Raw genomic sequence first — 23,605 nt, 5'->3', positions numbered from 1 at the left:
TTAAATGAAAGTACTGAATGTAGCTTAATTTTAGAAGGCAGATAGTTAAGAGGAAGTAGGTAATGAACAAAAGGAAAATAGTGTGATACACGCAAAGTAACAGTCAAAACATATTAAACCACTATAGAGTCTTGTGTTGGGGCAGAAGCACCAACGAAAAATATTAAACTAAAGACCACGGGAGCATTGATTTGAGGATTCTTAATAGAAAAGTCAACACACTAAAGCGTCTAAGTCTTCAGAAACAGAAAATTCTAAGGGTAAAAGGGAGGAGGAATAGGATTTCTTCTATTTTGACGATCCGACAGTAAGTTTCATAATTGGTTTTACGTTTTGCATCAGCTTCCAAGTTTAGCTTTATTTGAAGCCCACAGTAAGATTTAATAATACTGTTTTTGTTGACTTGCCACTCACTCTTTTTTTCAGGAATACATAATAAAATAAAACAGGGTGAAAGTAACTTTTCTCGATATGCCATTCTAACATCAGTTTGACAATACATTTTCCCGATATGCGATTCTATCATCAGTCTTTAACATCTTTATATATGTGCAAAGAGCCGCAGAATAAAAATAAAACAAAATTAATGAATGTGGAAACTTGGGTTTTGCAATCACCAAACGGGAAGACATAAGTATTGAGGCTGTAGGGGAAAAGTTCGATTCTGATATCACGACTTCAGAATTTTCAACTTATTTTGAAAATGTGGCTTTTAGTCCCTCTCACAATGAAATTGAAATATTTTCCTCGGCAAGGAAAGCCTCTCCTGTTTAAGCCATATTCTCCTAATTCATTAATTACTGGCCACGAGAAAATAAAAGAAAATTGATGTAGCAGTTAATGAATGAAGCTGAATTAAGAGAATTTGGAGTAATCTCAGGTTTAGAATTTGACAAAAAGGTTTGACTTTATTTCTTTCTTTTTTTAATTCTTTTTTTCAAGATCAGTCAGAACTCGTGATACCACCGCACAACACAGATTTCGCTTTAGGAAATCATTCTATCTTCTGTCAGAAACTAAATTTACTTATAAACGATCTATAATAGCCATTTAATTTTTATTGCCTGATCGTATGTTTAAGAGAGAAATACGACGCTACACAGCAATGTAAACTCTAGAAGTGCGGGGCTATACAAATAGATTTTTGATGACTCTTACTCGATTGGCTGCCCAAGAATTTTCAATCAGTAGCATTTCAAACATTTTCGGTCCAAAATCATCTGACGGCACAAAATGGCACATATTACCCCTCATTAATATGGGCACTTCTGGTTAAGCTTTCTGTTCTTTTTCTTTTTTTGGAGATGTTTTTGGAATAGAAACCATTTTCATGTATTGACTTGACTTACTTGACTTCAGTCCCAACCGTCCATGGGCGTTGTTTTAGGACCTTTTCTTTGGCTGGTCTATTGATGTAACTCCTGAATTAACTTTCATCCTCTGCCAGACAGAGAAAGTGTGGTCAGTTAAGCAACCATGTACCCAACTTTCAAAGGATACCTTCAAGATATGAGTTCTTCTATACGTTGTATGTGTCCTAGTCTTCTCAACTGATGTAGTTCTATTCTGTCGAGGATGGTTAGTTTGGCCTTGAGATTTCAGAGAAGCTTGATGTTGAAGATTATACGATAAGTGATACAGGCAATAAGTCGTGGTGATTATGTTTCAAGGCAGCAAGACGGAACGGATCATCTGTTTTAAGAACACAATTATTCACAGGCATAAATGGCAATAAGAGTGATAAACCAGTTTAACAGCCTTAATAGCGTTGTTGACAATTTCTTGCTACTTCAGAGTGGACTTTTAAGCTTGGAATTCGCAAGTGCCAATCGTCTCTTGATATTAACGTAGTGATTCTTGTCTGAGTTGAGTAAACTACCAAGATAGGTAAATTCTTCAACACACTCTACATTATCACCTTCAATGTGAAGGCTGGGGTTTACCTGAAAATCAGGTTTACGTAAGCAGCGCGTGGCTGTCGTTTTCGAGGCGTTGATGGTCACCCAAAGAGGTTGGTGGTTGTGTGGAGAATATCGGGCTGGGATTAAAAGGTCAGAGAGGGATTCAGAAATTAGGGCTATATCATCGGCATAAGCAAATTTGAGTATCATTACTCCTCCAACGAGGGCACCAGACAGGCTGTCCATGACTGAAAAGTCAGTAGTTAAAAACAGACTGAAGAGCCCCAGTGGTATCAAGCAACTTTCAAAGCTTTCGGTAAAGCCTCCTCTAGTCACAATAAAGCTTTTGAACTTCGTGTACATGTCCCTTATCAGGCAGAATAAATCAGATGGGATTCCAAAGTAAAGAAGAATGTGACACAGACCCTCTCTTCAGAGAGGTCAAAGGTCAGTTTGAAATCTATGAAGAGGTGGTAGATACCGTAGTCTCGTTAAAGATGTTTTTCCATAGTCTGATGGACTGTGAAAATTTGATCGACCATCAGCCTATTCAATTTGAACTTTGAATACCCACTTGGTATTCTGGAGTAACGACTGTGCATATTGCTCAGATGTATCCTAGCATTACTCTTGTCATTATTTTAGCGGTATGGCTGGTCAGACTGATTGATCGGTAATCGTCAAAGACTGCTTGTTAGTATCATGGCTTTACACTATGGTGCAGGGAAGTGACCAACTTCTCAGTCAGCTGGGATGATCTGATAGTAAAGATCAACGATGAGTCCCAGATATACTTTCTGATATTCCGGCTGAGGGTCAGTAGCAATTACGGGGAACTGGGTCAGCCCATTTGGGTCAGGAAGGATGGTCAAATTTATTTTATTTTCAAAGTGCTCTTTTCAATCTAGATCGGATTCGAAGAATTATTTCTAATTTCCATGTTCGTCAAGGACGGAGCAAGTCCTGATGTACTTCTTTTTAGCCAACTCCCTTTTTACTCTGTACATCAAGTGTGAGTCACCTTTCTTGAAAGCCGTTTTGTACTACTCACATTTTTCTTAACAAAGGCGTGGTGAGCACAGCGTATTCCTTTCTCTGCAACCCTTTTGTGTTGCTGGTATCGGTCTCTGATTTCTCTGTCATACTTGTTGGTGACGGTGCGCTTTTCATCGCAGAGCTGAGTGATCTCACCTGTCATCCAGGTCTTCTGGTTATCTTTCCAGATACCTAGTGAGAAGGGAGCGACATTGGGGGCCATTTACGTGCTGCTAGTCACCAGGATATCAATATCACTCTTATTCAAAGTTAGTGGGGATTTTGAAGTGAGCTCCATGATGTTGTCAGACAGGGTAGCTATGTAGGCTATTCAGATTGCTTACTCATCCATGAGATCTGTTCGAAATTTGGGGAATTCTATATATATAATTGAATCAGTTTTAAGAAATATTTTTAAATTACACATAGCAAGGGAGGGCTCCTAAGATCATTCTGCAAAGTTGTCGCATTTTAAGCTTAATTGGCTGACCCACTTGCTTTTTGTCGTTTTTTTCTTCTTCTTGTTCTTCTATTCATAAGTGGACAAACAAACAGAACTAAAGACAGACAAACACACTTGTGAATATATAAATATATGGATACATATCTAGTTGCTGAGTAAAGTAAGGCACTGTGAGCTGGAAAGCAAGTTTTTTGCTAGACAAAGGCAATGTATATATAACCTTTTGTTGTTGGACAAGATTTTTTTAAATATATAAATAAATAAAAATTATTGAGCCTCCACTCACTTGTGAGCACGCGAAATTGAAATGGGTATATTCATCCATCAGGGTTAAGGTGGAAATCCAGCTTCTTGCACATTTTCGTTTAGTCACGTCATAGTTCCATAGCCAAGCAGAGTCAATGTGACAATGCCCAACTGCATGAATCATATGCGTTTTGCGCCCATTTCCCTCAGCGAAAAATTCATCAGCTATTAGTTGCGATCTTCTATAAAAAAAAATGAAATGACTAAAAAAAACAAATGACTTAAGAAAATTGCAGACCAATATAAATTTAGATCTCTGGGGCTTGGGCCTTTCTTAGGATCCAGTTCTTAAAAGAAATTCACACCAATTAACTTTATTCGGGGTTTTGTAGATAATAATATTAATAGCAGTAAGCCCAATTAGTGAAAAAAAAACTTATAAAGTAGCTGGTTTCAGCTGGAGTAAGTATTTGGTTGACTTCCAAACTGTTCTAATTTGTTTGAATGCTGAACTTGCCATGGTTATGCGAGCTCTCAGCTTTTTTTCAGAATTCCTGTTGTATATGACTGAGTTCCCAAGGTACCTGAAATCGATAACCTGTTTTATTCGCATAGTTCTAAACTGAATACTTGTGGGCGAGTTGTTAGCTGACATTACTTTCGTTTCAAGGATACTTACGCGCAGTTCGAACTATTCGTGTCTCTGAATAGTGCTAGTCTATTTGAAACTCTTCAATATTGCATTTCAGACTTTTTTTTTCTTTTTTTTTATTCCCTGCCTAGCCTAGAAAATCCCCTACTTAGGAAAGAAAGCTTCTATCGACCTCTTTGACTTTTTTTTTTCTGTGTGCAACTTGACTATCCAAAGGCAAGTTACAATCGACACATTCCTAAAGTTTTAGTTTGAAAAAAAAGGAAAAGATGTTGGATAGATTGAAAGGTATGCTAAGGTGCTAGGGACCGGGACTCTAAGCACATTATGTGCAATCGATGTTCACTTAACATAGTGACTTCGAATTCAAAAGCATATTAAATGTACCCTACAAAAAAATACTCGTAAAATGTCAGGTGATTTACACAATGTATTTTGTGACATGTTTCTGATATTCTCTAACAAACTTAGTCAAAAGCACTTTATTTACTCTATTATTCGTTCTGTTTATAATGTTCTACCGATTTCTCATCATCAGGTTTAAATTACCACAAATCATTGATAGACCATAGGAATCCTTGAGATCTCAAAGGCCAAGAAAAAGAAAAAGAATAAAGCACCTTTGGACCACATGAAAAGTTTCTGTTCACTTTTCTACAGGAATCCTTTGTTTTGTATTTTGAATTCCAAGAAGTTACAGTAATCTAAACGATGTTGCATTTGATGTTATCCAAGGGTCTAAAACGGTTAACACAAAGACTCAGACCTTCAGCTTTCCTAAAATGATTTTGTATGTTGTGGCAAATTTTTCCACTGCTTCTTATAACTTGTGTTCGGATCAAGAAAAAGTCGATAATGATATTAAATAACCATATTTCGACATTATCTACTTTTCATTAAAACTTTAATGTAAATTCTACAAGAGAGAAAATACTTAAGCAAATGGTTCAATCGAGAAAAACATTTTAAAACTTTTCTTGGAAGATATTTTTGAGGAAAGAAGTTTCGGTTCTTGACGACCGACTTTCGAGTAAACGCAGGACTATGAAGTCAACAAAGTATCAATGACAACTCCAACCCCTATAGCCTAAACTTGGCACAAACTGTAACATCAATCCCTTCACTGCGACCCTACGACAATTCGCAACAAAAAAGGAGAAAATCAAATAAGGTTTATGAAGGAAAAACCTCTTATTTAGATTACCCCAGGAGCCACTTTCTTTTAATATGAAGGTTTCTAGAAAGAATTCTGAAAAAATATCCTGGTTTTCGTCGACAATACGTTGCAAGAATGGTTAAAAAATAGTATTACAACCTTATGATTGCTTGCAGCAGAAATACGTTACGAGCAGCAAGATGTACTACCACTCGTAATTGAGACAAGGCACATGCTGTTTCAGTTCAACTCAACGGTGATGATTCATCAGCGTCGACATTATCGACAATTTCTCGTTGCAAGCAGCAAAGAGAAATTTGACCAGTAATATTGTATATATTTTCTAAGCCCACAATTATTATTCCTCTTCTATGTTCTCCTTTCTCTTTCTTCCCTTTCTTCCATATTTCCATCTATCTCGTTCACTCTCGTTTTGTGGATACTTATGCATAGTTCGAACTACTCAGGTCTCTATGCTAGTCTTTTCGAAAACTGTTTAATATTGCATTTCGGACAGCTGTTTTCGTAGTCGCAAAAGTAACGGATTCTCCTCAACCTTTAAAAGCAACTTCAGGAGACGTAACAGTATAGAGTAAGTCAGAGCCTTAAGTAATGGCATTCGTAAGTAGTTACAGTAGCAGGTTGTCGTAGTCTGAGTCACAAGCAGTCGTAGTTGCAGTCACAGTAGTAGCATTAGTAATAGTGGTAGTTGCCCAGAAAGTTTCAAGTTAACACCCTTAGCCGTTCCTGATATATTATGGATACGCCCTTTGGATAGCCTGGATGCATATAGTGTCTTTTGGTTTCGTTTGACACCCCCTTTAACGTTACTTGAAGTTTCACATTAACATCTTTAGCCTTTTTGGACAAACCCGTGATCAAACATTCCCCCTTTCCCAATAACAAATCCTATATAAAGACATCGGGAGAACTGCATAATTTACAGCCCTTGTCCCGGGGGCTGTGTGGTCATTCCCAGAGGCATAGTTATTGGACTTTTTACTATTCTGCATAGATTGGTTACTTCAAAATTCTGAACAGTGTTGAGCAGAGAGAGCAGAAGGTGGCATTTAAAGAGCGAGGGGGTTGATTGGCCTTTAATTACTTTTCAATATAACTCTCAGCAGAACCTAAAAACTTCAACTTACTACCCTGAGCCGTTCATAAGATATTGCTGATACGTCCTTTTGACAACCAGCATCCACATAATATGTTTTGTTTTGTTCAACATCCCCCTTAACATTTCCTGAATGTTAATACTCTAATCCATTTTGGAGACCCATGATCGAACATGCTCCTCTTCCCAATAGCAAACCCTATATGTAAGCAACAGTAAACTCGCATAACTTACAACCCCTGCCACACGGGCTTTGGGGGTCATATTATCCCCAGAGGCAAAGTTATTTTATCTTTAGACTATTTGGAACAAAATACCTATTTCAAAATGTTGATTAAATTTCATTGAGGGAAGCTAAAAGACCGTAGGAGGGAGGCTGGTTGCCCTTGAATTCCCCTTGAACCTTAAAAAGGGCACAAAAAATTTCAATTTTCAATCGAATGAACCCCCTCCGAAGTTTCTAACATCACCTTTCCCATATTAAGTGGCTCTGAGGAAAAAACAATGATACACTGGAGCCTTATGTCTCTTTACTATAGGCAATGCTAGAAAGGATTGAATTTAAAGCAAGAAAACCGACTAGATCATCATTTTAATTTCTTTAAATCGTAATTTACATAGAAAAAAAAATAATTGATCGCTTTTCTCTTGTGCATTGGGGCCTCCATAGCCCAGCAACTTCAGAATATAAGTTTCGAGGCTATCGGATGAAAATTCACCCTTTTGGGGGGGGGCATCCCCCGAGACTAAAGTTATTTTTATAACATACGATCCCCATGTACCAGAGACCTACAGTTTAAGGTTCAACTTCTTCAAAAAAGGATTTATTTGTACTTTTTTGGACCTTTGTCGGGATCGTTTTCGGATCACAATTATTTTTTATATTTTCTCTTCCACATTTGTCCCCTTGGACTAGAGACCCAAGTTTCGAGCCGTTCGGATAAAAAATTGCTCGCCCTTTCTTTGGGTCATACTTTCATAACTTACAGCCCTTGCCCCAGGGGCTCGGGAGTCATGTTATCCTTGGAATCATATTTACTGGGCGTTTCAAGAACTTCGAAAATTGCCCTTCGATTACTTTCAAACTTTAAAAAAACTAGAATTTCCAATTTCCAATTGAATAATCCCCCTCCAAAGGCTCTTTACTTAGGTAGCGCAAGAGCGCTGTTGAGCAGCACGATGACAACGAGAATTTACATACAGATTCAATCATCTTATTACCAAAAAAAAAAAAAAAAAAGTAAAAATCACTAACGCCAAGTCACCAGAAGAAACCAAATTAAGCATATGATTTGCTGTATATAAGGCCTGATAGCCCTTATCATCCGCATCGTCATCGCCATAGAATTTTGCATACTCGTAGAGCAGTTCCAGGTCCCGGAAGATGTTAAAAACATCTCTTTGGAAAGCCAAGACTTCTACCATTTTAAGTTGATATACCCTGTCTTCATCAGGTGGCTCTAGAAAAATTTATTTATTACTTTTTTTTACTTCAATCAATAGCTTTGTTGTCTAATAGCACAGCCTCACAAGTTATGCTTCTGCTGTGCTTTTAATATGATATAACACTGTTTTGATAATGAAAGTTGTTCTACTACCAATAGGAGTGAATAACGTGCTAAAAATAGGTCGCAGGAAAACCACAGTTCCAACTCAACATTTCATAAGAACAAAAGATTAGTAAAAGAAAATTTAAAATTAATGAACCATTATTTAATTTAATGAGGCAGACAATATAATTTGTTTATTCTTCTTTTTTTCACAAGTACTTTTCACTTATGTCTGTGTTTTGCAAACTTGGTCATATCTGTGGCTGAAAGGGAATATTGGTTCCCCGTAAAATATAACGGTTGAGATGCCGTTTGTTGTTAAAGACCATAAACATAAAGTTCCAAAAAAATTATATTTTTAATTTGCTTTCGCTTCATCATCGAAAGCTATTTACAAGAATTGGAAAATAAATAAAACGTACTATTGAAACCTTTATATTAAACGGAACTTTTCATTATTTGAAATTTGGAATATCAGACAAAGCAGCCTAATTCCGGAGGAAATCATTAACTGGAGTTCCATCGTTCCATCAATATATAACATCAAACCAAATAAAAATGCCCCATGTGTTGATAGTGTGGTAACTTTTTTTTAAATATGGTGGTTATGAAGTTAGAGATAAATCACTGAAGATTATGAATATGATTTTTTACCTAGTGATTTTATAAAAATCTAATTAATTATGAGAAAGCTGAAAAGAGTGAGTGTGGTAATTATGGAGGCACTAGCTTTGTTTCTAAAGAAACCAAAGTACTCAGCATGATGAAGATTTTTAGACTTAAAGATGCTGTAGATAAAGCTGTAAGAGGAGAACAGTGTGGCTCTAGCAAATGGAGAGGAGATGTCGACCAAACTTTTACTTTTATATTAATACCTAAGAAGTACCTCCGTCATCAAACCCCTTTAGTTCTCAGTTTTATAGCAGTATTTATTATGAGGAAGCTTTTGATTCAGCTGATAGAAGAGTTTTGGCAAAGGTGCTATTCTTGGGTGGTATAACAGATAAATATATTAAAATGATTAGTGCTATATGAGAGAAAATTATTTGATGTGGTTAAGGGGAAAATGAGGTGGTTAATTGGCTGGTTTCGTTTTGAATCAAGAGTTAAGCAGGGTTGCGTTCTATACCCACTTGTATGGATTATTCTGATCGACTCTGTTCTAAAGAGAACAGCAAAGTCTATGCGAGAGCACGAAATCAAATCGGGAGATGAAACTACCCAAGACTTAGATTATGCTGATGATTTAGCATATTCGATGAAAATATTAGTAAAATGAATGAAAATTTGGAGGTTTTGAGAGCTCATGGTACAACAATAGGTTTGAAAACTAACGTCAAGAATACCAAATGGCTATGACAGGGAATAAGTGAAGGCGAGGAGGTGATGTCAAGTAACGAAAATATCAATCTAGTGGACAGCTTCACTTACCTAGGTAGTATTATTAATAAAGACGTTGGGTGCAGTGAAGATTAAAAGTAGATAGTCAATACACAGGGTGTTTTTCACAGTTGAAAAAGATTTGGAAGAATAGGAAGACAAGTTTAAGAACAAGTGTTTTTTTCACAGTTGAAAAGATTTAGAAGAATAGGAAAATAAGTCTGCAGCCAAGATTAAAATATTGGATGCTATAGTGGTCAAGTATGGTTCTGAGGCGTCGGCAATGTAAGGATGTTAAAAGTAGAATGGCCAAGACCAAGGGTGATTTTTTTAACAGTTGAAAAAGATTTAGAAGAATAGGAAGATAAGTATGCTAACCAAGATTAGAATATTGGAATCCATAGTGATGACATTGGTCAAGCATGGTTCTGGAGCCTGGGCGCTCCAAAAGACGGAGGACGATTTGTTAGATATTTTCCAGAGAAATTGTTTATGGATTGTTCCGGGAACCCGCCTGACTAACCGTTTGTCAGTAAGCTGTGCGAAAAATGTGGTTCCATTCCGCTTTTTAAGATATTTAAGACATGTTCTATGGATGAAGGGTGACAGAAAACCAAAGATCGTCCTTGTCGTCCAACCATCAAGGGACAAACAAAAAGAACGTCATCCATGAATGGCGTGGGAGGATGTCGTAAGGAAAGATTTAAGGGGGATTGGAACTTCGAGTGGGTGTGATGAGGGAGGTTTTAAACGTGGTTGGAAGGGGGGAGGGCGTACGTAGCTATGTAAGCCTGAGGCGGCTTGGTGCTGATATATATATATATATATATATATATATATATATATATATATATATATATATATATATATGTGTATATATATATATATGTGTATATATATATATATATATATATATATATATATATATATATATATATATATATATATTTATATACATATTTTCTTTGTCTCTCTAAATGGGTTGAAAGTAGTATGACAAAAGTTCAATATGTTAGATGAATTATCGCAATAAAGGTAGGCCTGGACTTCCATTGGGGCAAAACAGAACATTTCCAGACAAGCTCTTCTCAGTCAAGCCCAATTCAATGGCAACCCAAGTGATTATTGGGATGTGGTAAAAGTGGAATGGAAAGAGGAGGCATGTTAAATATTAGGATTTATCAGCATAGCAGATCCAGAAATCGCAGTTTCAAAAACCATGTGAAAAACCTAAAAGGAAAACAGTAGCTCACCCGTGGTTTAGTGCTCTTGTTTGGATTAAAACCGTGTCGTCGTTTTTTCTTTTCGTATTAGGGTGCACAAAATTGTTGTTGTCTTTGCTTTGCTAATAAAATGCAAATGTTAGTTTTCTCCCCTGTTCTCCCTATATTGCTACAACATTTTTAAGTTTTTATAGACGGGTTTTCAGATAAACGTGTTAGCTTTACGCGGTGTAACACTGTATTGAATGTGTTAGTCTCACGTGGCACAACTCTGGTTTGAATTTGGGGTAAAAGTAATGAAATAATTTCAAATTATTGTAAGAAATTACCAATCATTCCACCTTTCCCTGCACCAAACATGTCACAACACTGCATTTCAACATAAAAGACGAGCTTTTTATTAGCCCCTTCTTGCCAGTCTCGGGAAAGCACAAATTCACAACGGTGTTGATGGTCAGGAGATCCACTGAAAGCCTAGAAAAGGATAGAAAAGGTCCATAGTTAATGAAAGCTCTAACGATTGATGAACGGAGGTTTTTTTTTTCTTCCATCAACATAATGACAGTGAATTTGTCCGTGAAGTTGGACGTGTAATGAAAAAACTGTCGGCAATTAAAAAATCAAGCATTCCAACCGATGATTTAATTCTTATTACTTTTTTTTCATCAAACACTGCCAACAGTTATTTGGTCGAATGAGCATAACTTGTCAGATGTAGAGACATTAATAAAAATCACATAGACATTCATAAAAAGTCTTATATGTGGGGAATTAAAAGATGAAAACGTTACCAAAAATACATTTTCCGTATCGATGGTAGGGAGCAGGTTCAAATCCCAACAACTCTGCTTATGCCCATAAACTAGCTTATTCACATAATCGTTGTCAGGCGCTAGGTATTAGCTTATTGTTCCTAAACTTTCAAAATTTGGCCGAAGTTATTCACACAAAAAGTTTTTTTTATGAGGACGATGCTATTAAAAAGGCATCAGTTCATATCCACATACATTTCACATTTTTATGAAAAAATGGTGACAAATAGTTTATTCTTGAAATATACGAGGACACTGTTATAACATCGTAATACTTTATTCATAGATAAAAACATAAAAAAGCTATTAGGCATTCAACCATCACAGCGCACAGAGCTCGTGGAAATGGTAAAAAAAATAAGGACAACAGAACGAACTGATCTTACAATTCATAGAGGATTGTTTGGAAGATTAATTGTGTATTCGGAAGTTACTTGGAGTAGCAAACGTAAAAATAGTTTTGAAAAAAAACTTCCTCAGTTTAATTTTTTATAGGGTTTTAAAATTATTCCCTCAAAATTATTTTTTTCCTTCAAGATCAACTAGATAACTCTGAAGTCTTAGTCTATTCCCAGCAAGATGTATGTAAAAACTTGTGGAGAGTCTATATCCTTCATATCTAGCAACAGAAGCAAAAACAGAAGGAACTAAAATAACAAATCATGAAAACTGATAAAAAATATATAGAATATACACAAAAGCGACAAAAAAAGAACGGGAAAAAACAAAAAAAAGTTTAGCTCCTAAATTATTTGGAAGCTATATCGAGCATTGAAGAAAACCATCGAAATTTCACACTATCTTACTTTTTTATATCAGTATTGGACTCAAATAATCTGCAAGAACTTATTTAGGTGAATTAAAGTACAAGACCTCAGAGGATACTACTAAAAAGTGGTAACGGCTTTTTATCAAATGAAATGGGAAAATATGTTTGGGATGATGCAAACAATCAAAACTCCAAGAGTTTTAAATGCTAATAATCATAATGCTAGCGAAATGAAAACAAGTAATCAGAGTCAATGCAGTAGTATTGACTAACTAAAGAGCGATTTCTTTGATGTTTTTTTTTTTTCTAAAGCCACTTCGCAAACAACGGATGAACTTGAAACCGGGAAGATGACTTGATATTCTAGTGCTCTTTCTAAGGTTCCAAAGTGATTGGAGGGCAATAAGCCCCTCAGTATGTCCTTTTTTGCCCCTGGACACCCCCATAACCCTCATTGATATTGAAGTCAAATTTTGAAATAATCAATTTACCAAGAGCGATTGATATATACAAAACTGCACCTTTAGGGGAGTCACAAGCTACGTTCAGCCATGGGCAATAGCTCCGAATTATACAAACGGTCATTTCTTTGCAAAAACTTGTACGTAAAAAAGTGGTAATACTAGACCTGCTTGAAACCAGAATCACGTACGGAATTTAAATCTATACTGGAAATCTGATTGGAGGTAAAATTGAGTCCAAGATTGCACTGTGTCCCCCAATCCTCATATACCAAATTTTCACTAAAGGCAGACATGGTGCATCGTGATTAAACAGGAATCATGCAAGAATTCTCAATCTGATTGCAAAAACAAGCAAAGGTAACTCCGTAAAAGGGGTCTGTACCAAAACAAGCCATGTCAAAAGTTTGGATTGACTCGGCACTAAAAGAAACTGAGGTGTTGACCCCGTGCAACAACATGCTAAGACCTGACTAAAGACAAAAACGAGCTAAGTTTGACCTGTGGATTTTAGGTGATGGGTTGCATTGCATTAAATTACATTACATTAAAATTGCAATAATTAAATTACAAACTAAAAAAAAGAAACAAAAAAAAAACTAATAAAACTAAAAAAAATTTAAAAAAAAGAAAATAGAAAAAAAAACAAGAGCTAAGAGTTTTTGACGAGGTCGGAAGAGCCAAAAGCCAAGAGCTCATAAGGGCATGAGCTCTAGCAAAGTTTTAAGAATCAATAGATTGCTTTAAAAGGAAAATAAGAGGCTTAATGCCGGTCAGGATTAAAAATAAGAGCTATGAGTCACGAGGTCCTTCTAAATGTCAAAATCCATTAGGATCCGATCACCCACTCGTAAGTTAAAAATACCTCAATTTTTCTAACTTTTCCTCTCCCTTCAGCCCCCAAGATGGTCGAATCAGGGAAAACCACTTTATCAAGTCAATTTGTGCAGCTCCCTGACACACCTACTAATTTTCATCGTCCTAGCACGTCCAGAAGCAGCAAACTCGCTAAAGCACTGAATCCCACCCCGTAACTCCCCCAAAGAGAGCGGGTCTAGTCCAGTTACGTCAATCACGAACCTACGACATTTTTAAGCGTTTTCCAAGATTTCCGGTTTCCCCCTCACCTCCTCCTAATCTCAACGGATCTGGTCGGGATTTCAAATAAGAGCTCTGAGACATGAGTTCCTTCTAAATATCAAATTTCATTAAGATCCGGTCACCCGTTCTTAAGTTAAAAACACCTCAATTTTTCTAATTTTTCCAGATTAAAAACCCGCAGCTCCCCCAGAGAAAACGGTTCCGTTCCAATTATGTCAATCACGTATCTATAACTTGCGCTTATTCTTCCCATAAAGTTTCATCCCGAGCTCTCCACTCTAAGCGATTTCCGGTTTCCAAGATTTCCGGTTTCCCCCTCTAACTCCCCTCAATGTCACTGGATCTGGTCGGGATTTAAAATGAGAGTTCTAAAGCACAAGATCCTTCTAAATACAAATTTCATTAAGATCTGATCACCCATCGGTAAGTTACAAATACCTAATTTTTTTTCTAATTTTTCCGAATTACTACCCCCCCCTCCCAACTCCATCAAAGAGAGCGGATACGGTACGGTTATGTCAGTCACTTATCTTGGACTTGTGCTTATTCTTCCCACCGAGTTTCATCCCGATCCCTCGGCTCTAAGCGTTTTCCAAGATTTTAGGCTCCCCTCCAACTCCCCCAATGTCACCGGATACGGTCGGGATTTAAAATAAGAGCTCTGAGACACGGCATCCTTCGAAACATCAAATTTCAATAAGATCCGATCACTCCTTCATAAGTTAAAAATACTTCATTTTTCTAATTTTTCGCAATTAACCCTCCCCCCAACTCCCCCAAAGAGAGCAGATCCGTTCCGATTATGTCAATCACGTATCTAGGACTTGTGCCTATTTTTCCCCCCAAGTTTCATCCCGATTCCTCCACTCTAAGCGTTTTCCAAGATTTTAAGTTTAGGTTTAAGTTTTAAGTAGCAAAACCAGGACAGACAGACCGACAGACAGACCGAAAGAATTTGCGATTGCTATATCGTCGCCTGAAAGCGGTTTTGCCGAATGTAACAATTTTTGGCGAAACTGAGTTGCGAACGCCATCTTGTGTAAAAAAATTCCCTTTCGAATGGTCTAATTGACATTGCCGTAAGACATCTCTAACTGCCTGTATTTTGCAGTTCTCCTTTGCCGAATCGTATATTTTTCGATTTCTTTACAGCGGTTTTGCCGAATCGCATACGGGATTATAGCATGGTCCGTTTTGCCGAAAGTTGCTGATTTGCTGAACGCGACCTTGGAGAAGAAGATGACGATCTTTTTTATCTTGGCGAACAAGATATAATTATGAGGCCCAAGAGACTGAAAATGTCGATTTCCCCAGATATTTTTGAAACAGACAGGTAAGAATTAGATATTTTGAGACAGAAGTATGTACAGCAGCATTAATTGTAGTTTGCTTCCACAGTTCTAAAGGAGGTGCTAATGAAGGTTCATGGGCAGAAAAAGCTGGGTCAAAGATGTCAGTCAAGGAAACAGATGAGGTGGTAGGCTATTAACCCTTGCGCCACTGAACATACAACTGAACATGAGCTTGGTTCTCAACATTAGGTATATTTGCTTAAAAGTTTTTCCTCTACTACTAAAGACCTTCTATGTTAGATCATTGATAGGGTAGCCACTAAAAATTTTTTTTATCAAACCTGAGCTTTTGAAGATCAGAATGTGATTCTCCTATCTTTCGGCTTTGATTTGAGGCCAAAATCACCTCTCTATTTTGCCTCTAAGCATTTTAAATCTTTTTTAGAAAACAATATTTTACAGAAGGAAATGCCTGTGTTTAACTATTGACTTTAGGGTTCTGTCCATCTAGTAGCCAAATTGGAACTATGTGCTTCAATGAAATTCTATGAAACTGGGTGGTTTTGAGCTGGTTTTGGGTGCATGGGGAACCCCAGCAAGTGAGTTAGATGGGAAAATGTGAATATGATCATCAAGGTTATAGTCCAGTAGACCTATTACTGCTGTATAACACTGACTTTTCCTCCTTAGTATCAGTAAATTTTTGTAGGCAAGTTCAGCTGCTTTTTTTACATCTAAATTTACATTGAAAATTAAGAAATAATATTAAATAGCTAGGACATCTTACTGATGCACTTATAAAACACACAATTTTGTCCTGAATACAATGGTATTTTTAAAATATTTTTTAGAGATGTTTTAGACATGTAAAACTGAAAAGGAAAATTCACAGTAATTCATGCTTCTATTACAAAAATCGCCAATTTGTGCCACTAGGTGTTTATGTGGCTACCCTATCATTGAGACTGACACCCTGGCATAGTTAATGAAAGTAATTTAGTTACACTAGGCTATCAAAGCTGGAGAAAACCCATATGATGGCCAGAATGGAGAACATAAAGCTTTCTTTTTTAGCCCCGAAGATTTGTCTTCAGATTCTGATGAAGATTCTGACCCGACGTATTTCCCGCAAGAGAAAGTGGCGATAATACTGAAAATCCAGAATGTACACCCAGTAAGGGATCTTCATCAGAAGTCGAAAGTATTGCACTCTGCGAAGATGCTGGCCAGTCCAGCTCTCCTACTACTTGGACAAGTAATAACTTGTCCTCTCTGAACTTTTAAGTACAAATGAAATAATTTTTCTGCAAGAACATTTTTTGTCTCATGAAAGGAAAAATTTACTCAGCATTTCACAGAATTCTTATCTCTTATTTCACCCAGCGAAAATGAATAAGAGCCGTGGCCGACCTTCAGGCGGATTAGCTATTATTTCACAATTTCCCGTCAATCTCCTTGTGTCGAATGACCATTTCATTGCTGCCGAATTTTCGGACCTAATCTGTATAAACGTTTACCTGCCAACTAATTACTGCTCTTCGCAATCAGAGAATAAATTCATAAATGCTTGCAAAAAGCTAGCGAGTTTTGTGAAGGGAGTTTCAAAGCATCCAAATGCTCGAGTTTTGATTGCAGGAGACTTTAAATGTGACTTAACAGACAGTTCATCGCCAAGAACCCAACTCCTTCTGAATTCCCTCCCCCCTTCCTACTCAGTTGCCCACAAAACAGAAACTTTCACGTTTATTGGTGTCCTGTCAGCGACTTCTAACCTTGATCATTTTATTGCATCTTTCCCCTGTGAAACTGTCGAGGTAATTTGTGATGGCTTTTATTCGGATCACCTTCCAATAAAGTTGAAAATAAATGCTTCATTTCATGCCCCTAAACAGCCAGATAAAAAGTGGTTTTATATAAAAGACTGGAAAGAAGTTAACCGCGAGATGTTTCGTTTTGAATGTGACAGAATATTAAATAAAATAAAGGTGCCCTTTCATTTGTTGTGCACGCGCTCTGGCCTTAGTGAAAAAGAAATAGCCATCGGACTTACCACCTATCTAGCTGAAATTAACCATGCATTAAAGTGTGCTGAAGCTTCAGCTGTCCCGTGCAAGCGTATTAGGAAAGGTTCTCAAGTTCAGGGTTGGTCAAAAAACCCTTCCCTTATTTCTGCGAGCGAGTCTTCTAAAATTTGGCTGAATATTTGGAGGGATTGCGGCAGGCCTAAGTCTGGGACTATAAATGGTCTGCGGCTACGTTCTAAACGTTTTTTTGCTAAAGTGTTAAGAAAAAATAAGGTTGATCTTATTGAGAAAAACGCTCATAAAATTGCAGAGAACCCTTCGAAGCTCTGGAAAAAATTTGAACGCCCTTGTGAACACATTAGTGCAAATAATATTCCTGAGCCTGAGTGGATAAATTATTATAAGCATGAGTTTTCTTCTCCCGATCCTGCTCTTGAGTCAAAATTTGAAAAAGAATTAAGTGCTTGTCTGAAGAAACACAAACCCTCGACATTTATTATTAAGCCAAGTGATGTATCGTTTTATTGTCAAAAACTAAAGAAAAGAAATTCTGCGGGAGTTGATGGAATTACTGCCAGACATTTTGATTATGCAAGTGCTCTTCTTTTTAATCATTTATCTCTACTTTTTCAAATGTCTATTGAAAACGGAGTTGTTCCTTATCAATTTACAGTTGGTCAAATAACCCCTATCCCGAAAAAAGGCAAAAAGGATTTTACTTCGTGTGATTCGTTCCGACCTATAACAGTTTCTTGTACTATTTTTAAATTGTTTGAGTCAGTTATTTTGGACGAAATTGTCTCTAAATGTTATGTCCCACCCCACCAGTTTGATTACCAAAAAGGTATTAGCCGGGAGCATGCCCTTTTTGCTTTAATGAATGTTCTTGTTGATGCAGAAAGAAGTAGATCCCATATTATCCTTTGTGCTTTAGATGTTGCTCGTGCTTTCGACTCTTGTATTTTTTCCCAAGTTTTATTTGAAGCGTATAAAAGATGGGTAAATTTTTGTATAGTGAAGTGCCTTCTGTATATGTACCATCACCTTAAGGCGAAGTTAAAGGGGGGATCTTCCCTTTTTAATATTTTGAAAGGAGTCCGTCAAGGTGGCCTTACCTCACCTTCTTTATTTAATAACTCTGTTTTATATGCCCAAAATTCTGTTAATTTTAGTTGTATTCACCGTGGATTTAACTTGTCTTTAATAACTTTTGCAGATGACGTTTTGAATCTAAGCCGTACTTTTAGTGGATGTGAAAACGCGTTTAATCAGCTTTATAATGAATATAAAAATATTGGGCTTTCTTTCAATGTTGATAAAACTGCTGTTGTAGCTTTCAATTTTAAACAGACAAATGGCCCTATTTTTTTATCTTTAGCTAATGTTCATGTCCCCCTTTCTCAAAAATTAGTTTACCTTGGAATGCCTATTGGAAAAAATATGAAAGAAACTGTGAATTTATCCCTTGAACTTTTGAAGAAAAAACTGAGAATTGCTTATGCTTCAATTGCATCTAATATTAAATATATTGATAAATTAAATCTTGCGAAAATTTATAATAGCCTAGTTGTACCTCATCTCCTTTCTCTTTGTCCGGTTTGGCAGTTTTTTAGTGAACCTCAGAAACTATCTGTTCGTAGAGTATATTTTCGTTATGCTAAATTCCTTCTCAGTTACCCTCCCTGGACTAGAAATAGTTACTTAGTGAACAAATTCCGCCTAGTTTCTCCTACATTTATTATTGATAAAAGGCTTCATGATTTTCGTTCTTCTATGTCGATAGTGTCTCACCCATGGTCAGCATTACTTATTTAATTGTTTGATTGTGTTGATTTGTATTTATTTGTACCTTTTTTTTTCTCTCTTATTACTCCATCTTAAGGGCGTTCCGCCCTCTTTTTGTAGATGGGTTATAAATAAATTGAATTGAATTGAATAGAACAGAAAGTGAACCAGAGGCTACCAGAGAAATCAGTGAAACAGCTTCTGCTAGCATGTCTTCAACCACAGAAGGAAATGATGGCACAGAAACTAGAAATGATACATCCAAAAAGGTCAGAAAGAGGTTAAATAACAAGGAAAAGTGGGTGAAAAATCAGATTAAGAATGCAGTAAACTCTGGAAATGTTTGAACTTAACCCTGTTACCAAAAAGTACATGGAAAGGAGAAGGAAGTGAAACCCTTTAATTGCCCTCATTCGTGTCCTTTCAGATGTTTTGAACATTTCTCAGAGACTGATCGTCAGATTGTGTTTAAAAACTTTTGGGCATTGTCAAAAGATTCCAAAAGGATGTACTATTTGAAAACAACGAAACCTTTACCTAAAAAAAGGAAAAAAAAGGAGAGACTTGCCGGAAGCATACATTCCACTATTTCCTGTCAGTTCATAAGAAAACTGTGGAGGTCTGCAAAGGATTTTATTTTGCTACCCTAGACATCGATGATAAGCGTATACATTATGCCCATAAGTTATCAAGTGGTGGAGTACCTCATGTTAGTGTACCAAAGAATCCTGTGAATAAAAGTAAAGAAGAGGATCTCGCGTACATAAGAAAGCACATTGAAAGCTTCCCAGCCATTGAATCTCATTACTGTCGTGCCAAAACCAACAGAAAATTCCTCGACCCTTCACTCACTATAAGCAAAATGCATTCATTGTATGAAAGTAAGTGTGCGGAAGATGATAAGTTGCCTCTCAAGAAACACATGTACAGAAAAATTTTCAATTGTGAATTTAATCTTGCATTTCATGTTCCTAAAACTGACAGATGTGATGTTTGTGAAGAAAAAAAGGTGGCCGAAAAAAATGGTACTGAATTATCTGAGGAGGTCAAAACCTCTCATGCAAAACACGTGAAAGGAAAACTAGAAAGCAAAGAAGAAAGAGATAAGGACAGGGCTTTGGATGACCCCGTATTGTGTTTTGATATGGAAAACGTTTTTTCTTTGCCAAAAGGGGGTGTTTCGTCCTTTTTTTACAAAAGGAAGATCACTTGCTTCAACTTAACTGCTATTCTTACCTTTCGCAGACATACAGGAGAGCTAATCAAGAGAGTTTATTGTTGTTTGTGGTCAGAATGTCTTGCTGGTGGAAGTGGAAATGATATTGCCAGTGATCTTTGTGCTATCCTTGATAAGATTTTTACTACCTATCCTGACATCAGAAAGTTGGTTACTTGGTCAGATTCATGTGTGCCTCAAAATCGTAATCAAATAATGAGCTACATGATGCAAGACACCCTGAAGAAGCATTCACACGTTCAGAGTATAACGATGAAGAATCCTGAGCCTGGCCACTTCACGATTCAGGAGGTCGATGCTGTTCACAGCGTCATTGAGAGGTCTTTGAAGCACAAGGAAGTCTTTTCGCTACTAGACTTGACAAAAAAGCTTTTGATTGTTCGGCCCCGTGACCCGTTTGTCATTATTCAAATAACCAAGCAGAAGTTTTTCGATTACACCCAAACGTCCAAATGCTATAAGTATAGCTTAGTTCCACTTTCAAAGGTGAAGTTACTGCAGTTTAAGCGAGGACTATGCAAAAGGGTGTTCTACAAAACTTCGTTTGCGGATACTACTCCTTCTGTCACGCTGATTGCACCAGAGGCTAGCCCAAGGAGGCCATTGCCCAATGTGTCAGCAGTGAGTGTTGTGGAAATGTTGCTGCCTCCTGTACCTTCTAGTACAGTAGTTGAGTTGCCAACAGCAAAAATAAAAGACGTAGAATCGCTTTACCGTTTCATGCCAGCAGTAGATGTGGCATATGTGGAAAGTCTTATTAGAAGTTGTAAGAGAGTTGAGACACGTGGTACTTCAGCTGAAATCACAGCGTGTCCCGAAGCAGCCTCTGCCGTTAATGCTCCGAAGGAAATTCCAAGAAACTTGTTGCTAAGTGAGACCTCCCACTGATCTTTCGTTGCATTTTATTGTATAACTCCCAGTTAATAGTCGAAATTATAATTTGTCTATCAGATGATATACGTGTTGCCGAAAGTCGCATTTCTAATTCATGCTGAGCCAATTCCGTTTTGCCATATCTTACCTATGTTCCGGAATTTTCAGGCGGTTTTGCCGAAACTGATATTCATTCCGTTTTATCTCAGGAAAGGCTCACCTTAGGCCAATAAAAATGAGCACAACGATATAAGCGATTTTTCTTCTTAATTCTGAAACAAAAATCAACGCTCTAGCTGTAGCCAATTCCGAGATTCCGAGAATTCCGAGAATTTTCATACTCGTTTTTCTCCGGTTTTTGGAAAAACAGAATCGGCGAAACCGCTTTCAGGCGACGATATGTCACTTGGTTAATACCAAGTGCCATAAAAAAACACCAGAAAAACAGCAACGCGTGGCAGGGGTCAGCTAGTATATATATTATACATATAAATATATATATATATATATATATATATATATATATATATATATATATATATATATATATATATTATATATATATATATATATATATATATATATATATATATATATATATATATATATACATATATATATATATATATATATCTAGCCCCCCCAAGCCCCCCCGCGCGCGTAAGTCGTTACGCGCCATATTAGTTACGCGCCATTGTAGTTGTGTCCCTGTGTCCCACCTGTGAATATAGATAGATTTATATATGTGTTTCAAACTACGTAAAAATTGCGAATATACAACATTCTTGGCTTTCCTATTGTCTGTCCATATACAAAGCCGTATGTACTAATAATGACGTCATATGCAAACGCTCTTTTTACAAACAAACAAACATGCATACACACAACTCGTTTTTATATAGATAGATAGATAGATAGATACAATACAAATTAACTACGTAAAACTTGTGAATATACAACAGTCTTCGCTGTCCCATTGTCTGTGCGTATACATAGATTGTCAGGTTTACAGACCCTCAAAGATGCAACATACAATTGTACATTGGTAAAGCAATCTGTATTAAGATCTATACCGCATTTTTCTAGTGATTGCCCTTGAGCTTTGTTGATGGTGGTTGCAAATGCTAATCGAATTGGGAATTGCAATCTTTTAAATTGAAAAAGCAGATCCGTTGGAATCATGGGAATGCGAGGAATAAGAACAGCCTCACCCTCATAAGGCCCTGTCAAGATTGTGGCCTCTATTAGGTTTTCCATTGTTTTTTTACGGCAAGTCGCGTGCCATTGCAAAGCTTTGGTGGGTTGATATTTCTTAAAAGTATTATTGGTACGCCTATTTTTAGTTGTAGCACGTGTGGTGGAAACCCTGAAGGATCTATGGAATTTAAAAATTCAGATGGATAATTAACCGCTTCGTTTGGTTCCAAAATACAAATTAACTGCGTAAAACTTGCGAATATACAACATTCTTCGCTGTCCAATTGTCGCTGCATATAAATAGATTGTCAGGTTTACCGACCCTCGAACATGCAACGTACAATTGTCCATGGGAAAAACAATCAGTATTAAGATCTATACCACATTTTTCTAATGATTGACCTTGAGCTTTGTTAATGGTGATTGCAAATGCTAATCGAATTGGGAATTGCAATCTTTTAAATTGAAAAGGCAGATCCGTTGGAATCATGGGAATGCGAGGAATAAGAACAGCCTCACCCTCAAAAGGCCCTGTCAAGATTGTGGCATCTATTAGGTTTTCCATTGTTTTTTTTACGGCAAGTCGAGTGCCATTGCAAAGCTTTGGTGGGTTTATATTTCTTAAAAGTATTATTGGTACGCCTATTTTTAGTTGTAGCACGTGTGGTGGAAACCCTGAAAGATCTATGGAATTTAAAAATTCAGATGGATAATTAACCGCTTCATTTGGTTCCAAAACTGTGTCGACTGACTTGTAAAGGACTGCCTGGTCTCGAATCTTGGTCAAAACAATATTGTTGATTTCGTGGACGTATATATTTTTGGGTGCGAGAATCGCTCTTTCACTTAGCCATTTATTATTTTTATCATTTTTTAGAATATTCGGAAATACTTTTTCAATCAATTCATTTTTGGACGTCACTAAATTACAGAAATCAGCAGGTAGTTGTATACGTCCTGAAATTGAGTCTACTGGGAGCTTTCCTTTTCCCATTGCCAGCAATTGATCTGAAAATGTTTGACCAGAGTCATCGTTTTGCAATCGGACACGCATATTTGTAGTTAATTTTAATGTTTTTACGTGTGCCCATAAATTAGAATTTTTCAGGCAAGCATTCATTTCGTCTGCAGGAGTTGATCTAGGTATTATAGGTAATGTTTGCCTGAAATCTCCCGCAAGCAATATTAATGTGCTGCCAAAGGGTTTCGACTTCCCTCGCAAATCTTCCTCGGCACGCTTTCTGTTCTTTCTTTCTCTATCAGCCTCAAGCCTGTTTCCTTGCTGTTCTTTTGATTCCTCGGCACGCCTTCTTTTTTCACTTTCTCTTTTA

At 36.9% G+C, this 23,605-nt stretch overlaps 1 protein-coding gene across 2 annotated transcripts in view; it reads right to left on the bottom strand.

Annotated features, from left to right (window-relative positions):
- The window catches only part of LOC136039366 (alpha-mannosidase 2C1-like), a 158,329-nt gene that overhangs the window by 92,060 nt on the left and 42,664 nt on the right, over positions 1–23,605 (bottom strand). For both annotated transcript variants that reach the window (XM_065723034.1, XM_065723035.1), the window contains exons 5-7: positions 11,053–11,197; positions 7,826–8,030; positions 3,686–3,887 (exon numbers count right to left, since the gene is read on the bottom strand). In XM_065723034.1, the coding sequence (XP_065579106.1) occupies positions 3,686–3,887; positions 7,826–8,030; positions 11,053–11,197 (552 nt within the window). The remainder of the gene's footprint in view (positions 1–3,685; positions 3,888–7,825; positions 8,031–11,052; positions 11,198–23,605) is intronic.

The sequence above is a fragment of the Artemia franciscana genome, chromosome 19 (genome assembly GCF_032884065.1).
Source record: "Artemia franciscana chromosome 19, ASM3288406v1, whole genome shotgun sequence".
Lineage (NCBI taxonomy): Eukaryota > Metazoa > Arthropoda > Branchiopoda > Anostraca > Artemiidae > Artemia > Artemia franciscana.
The sequence above is the reverse complement of the archived record's forward strand: the minus strand, read 5'-3'. Positions and strand labels throughout refer to the sequence as shown.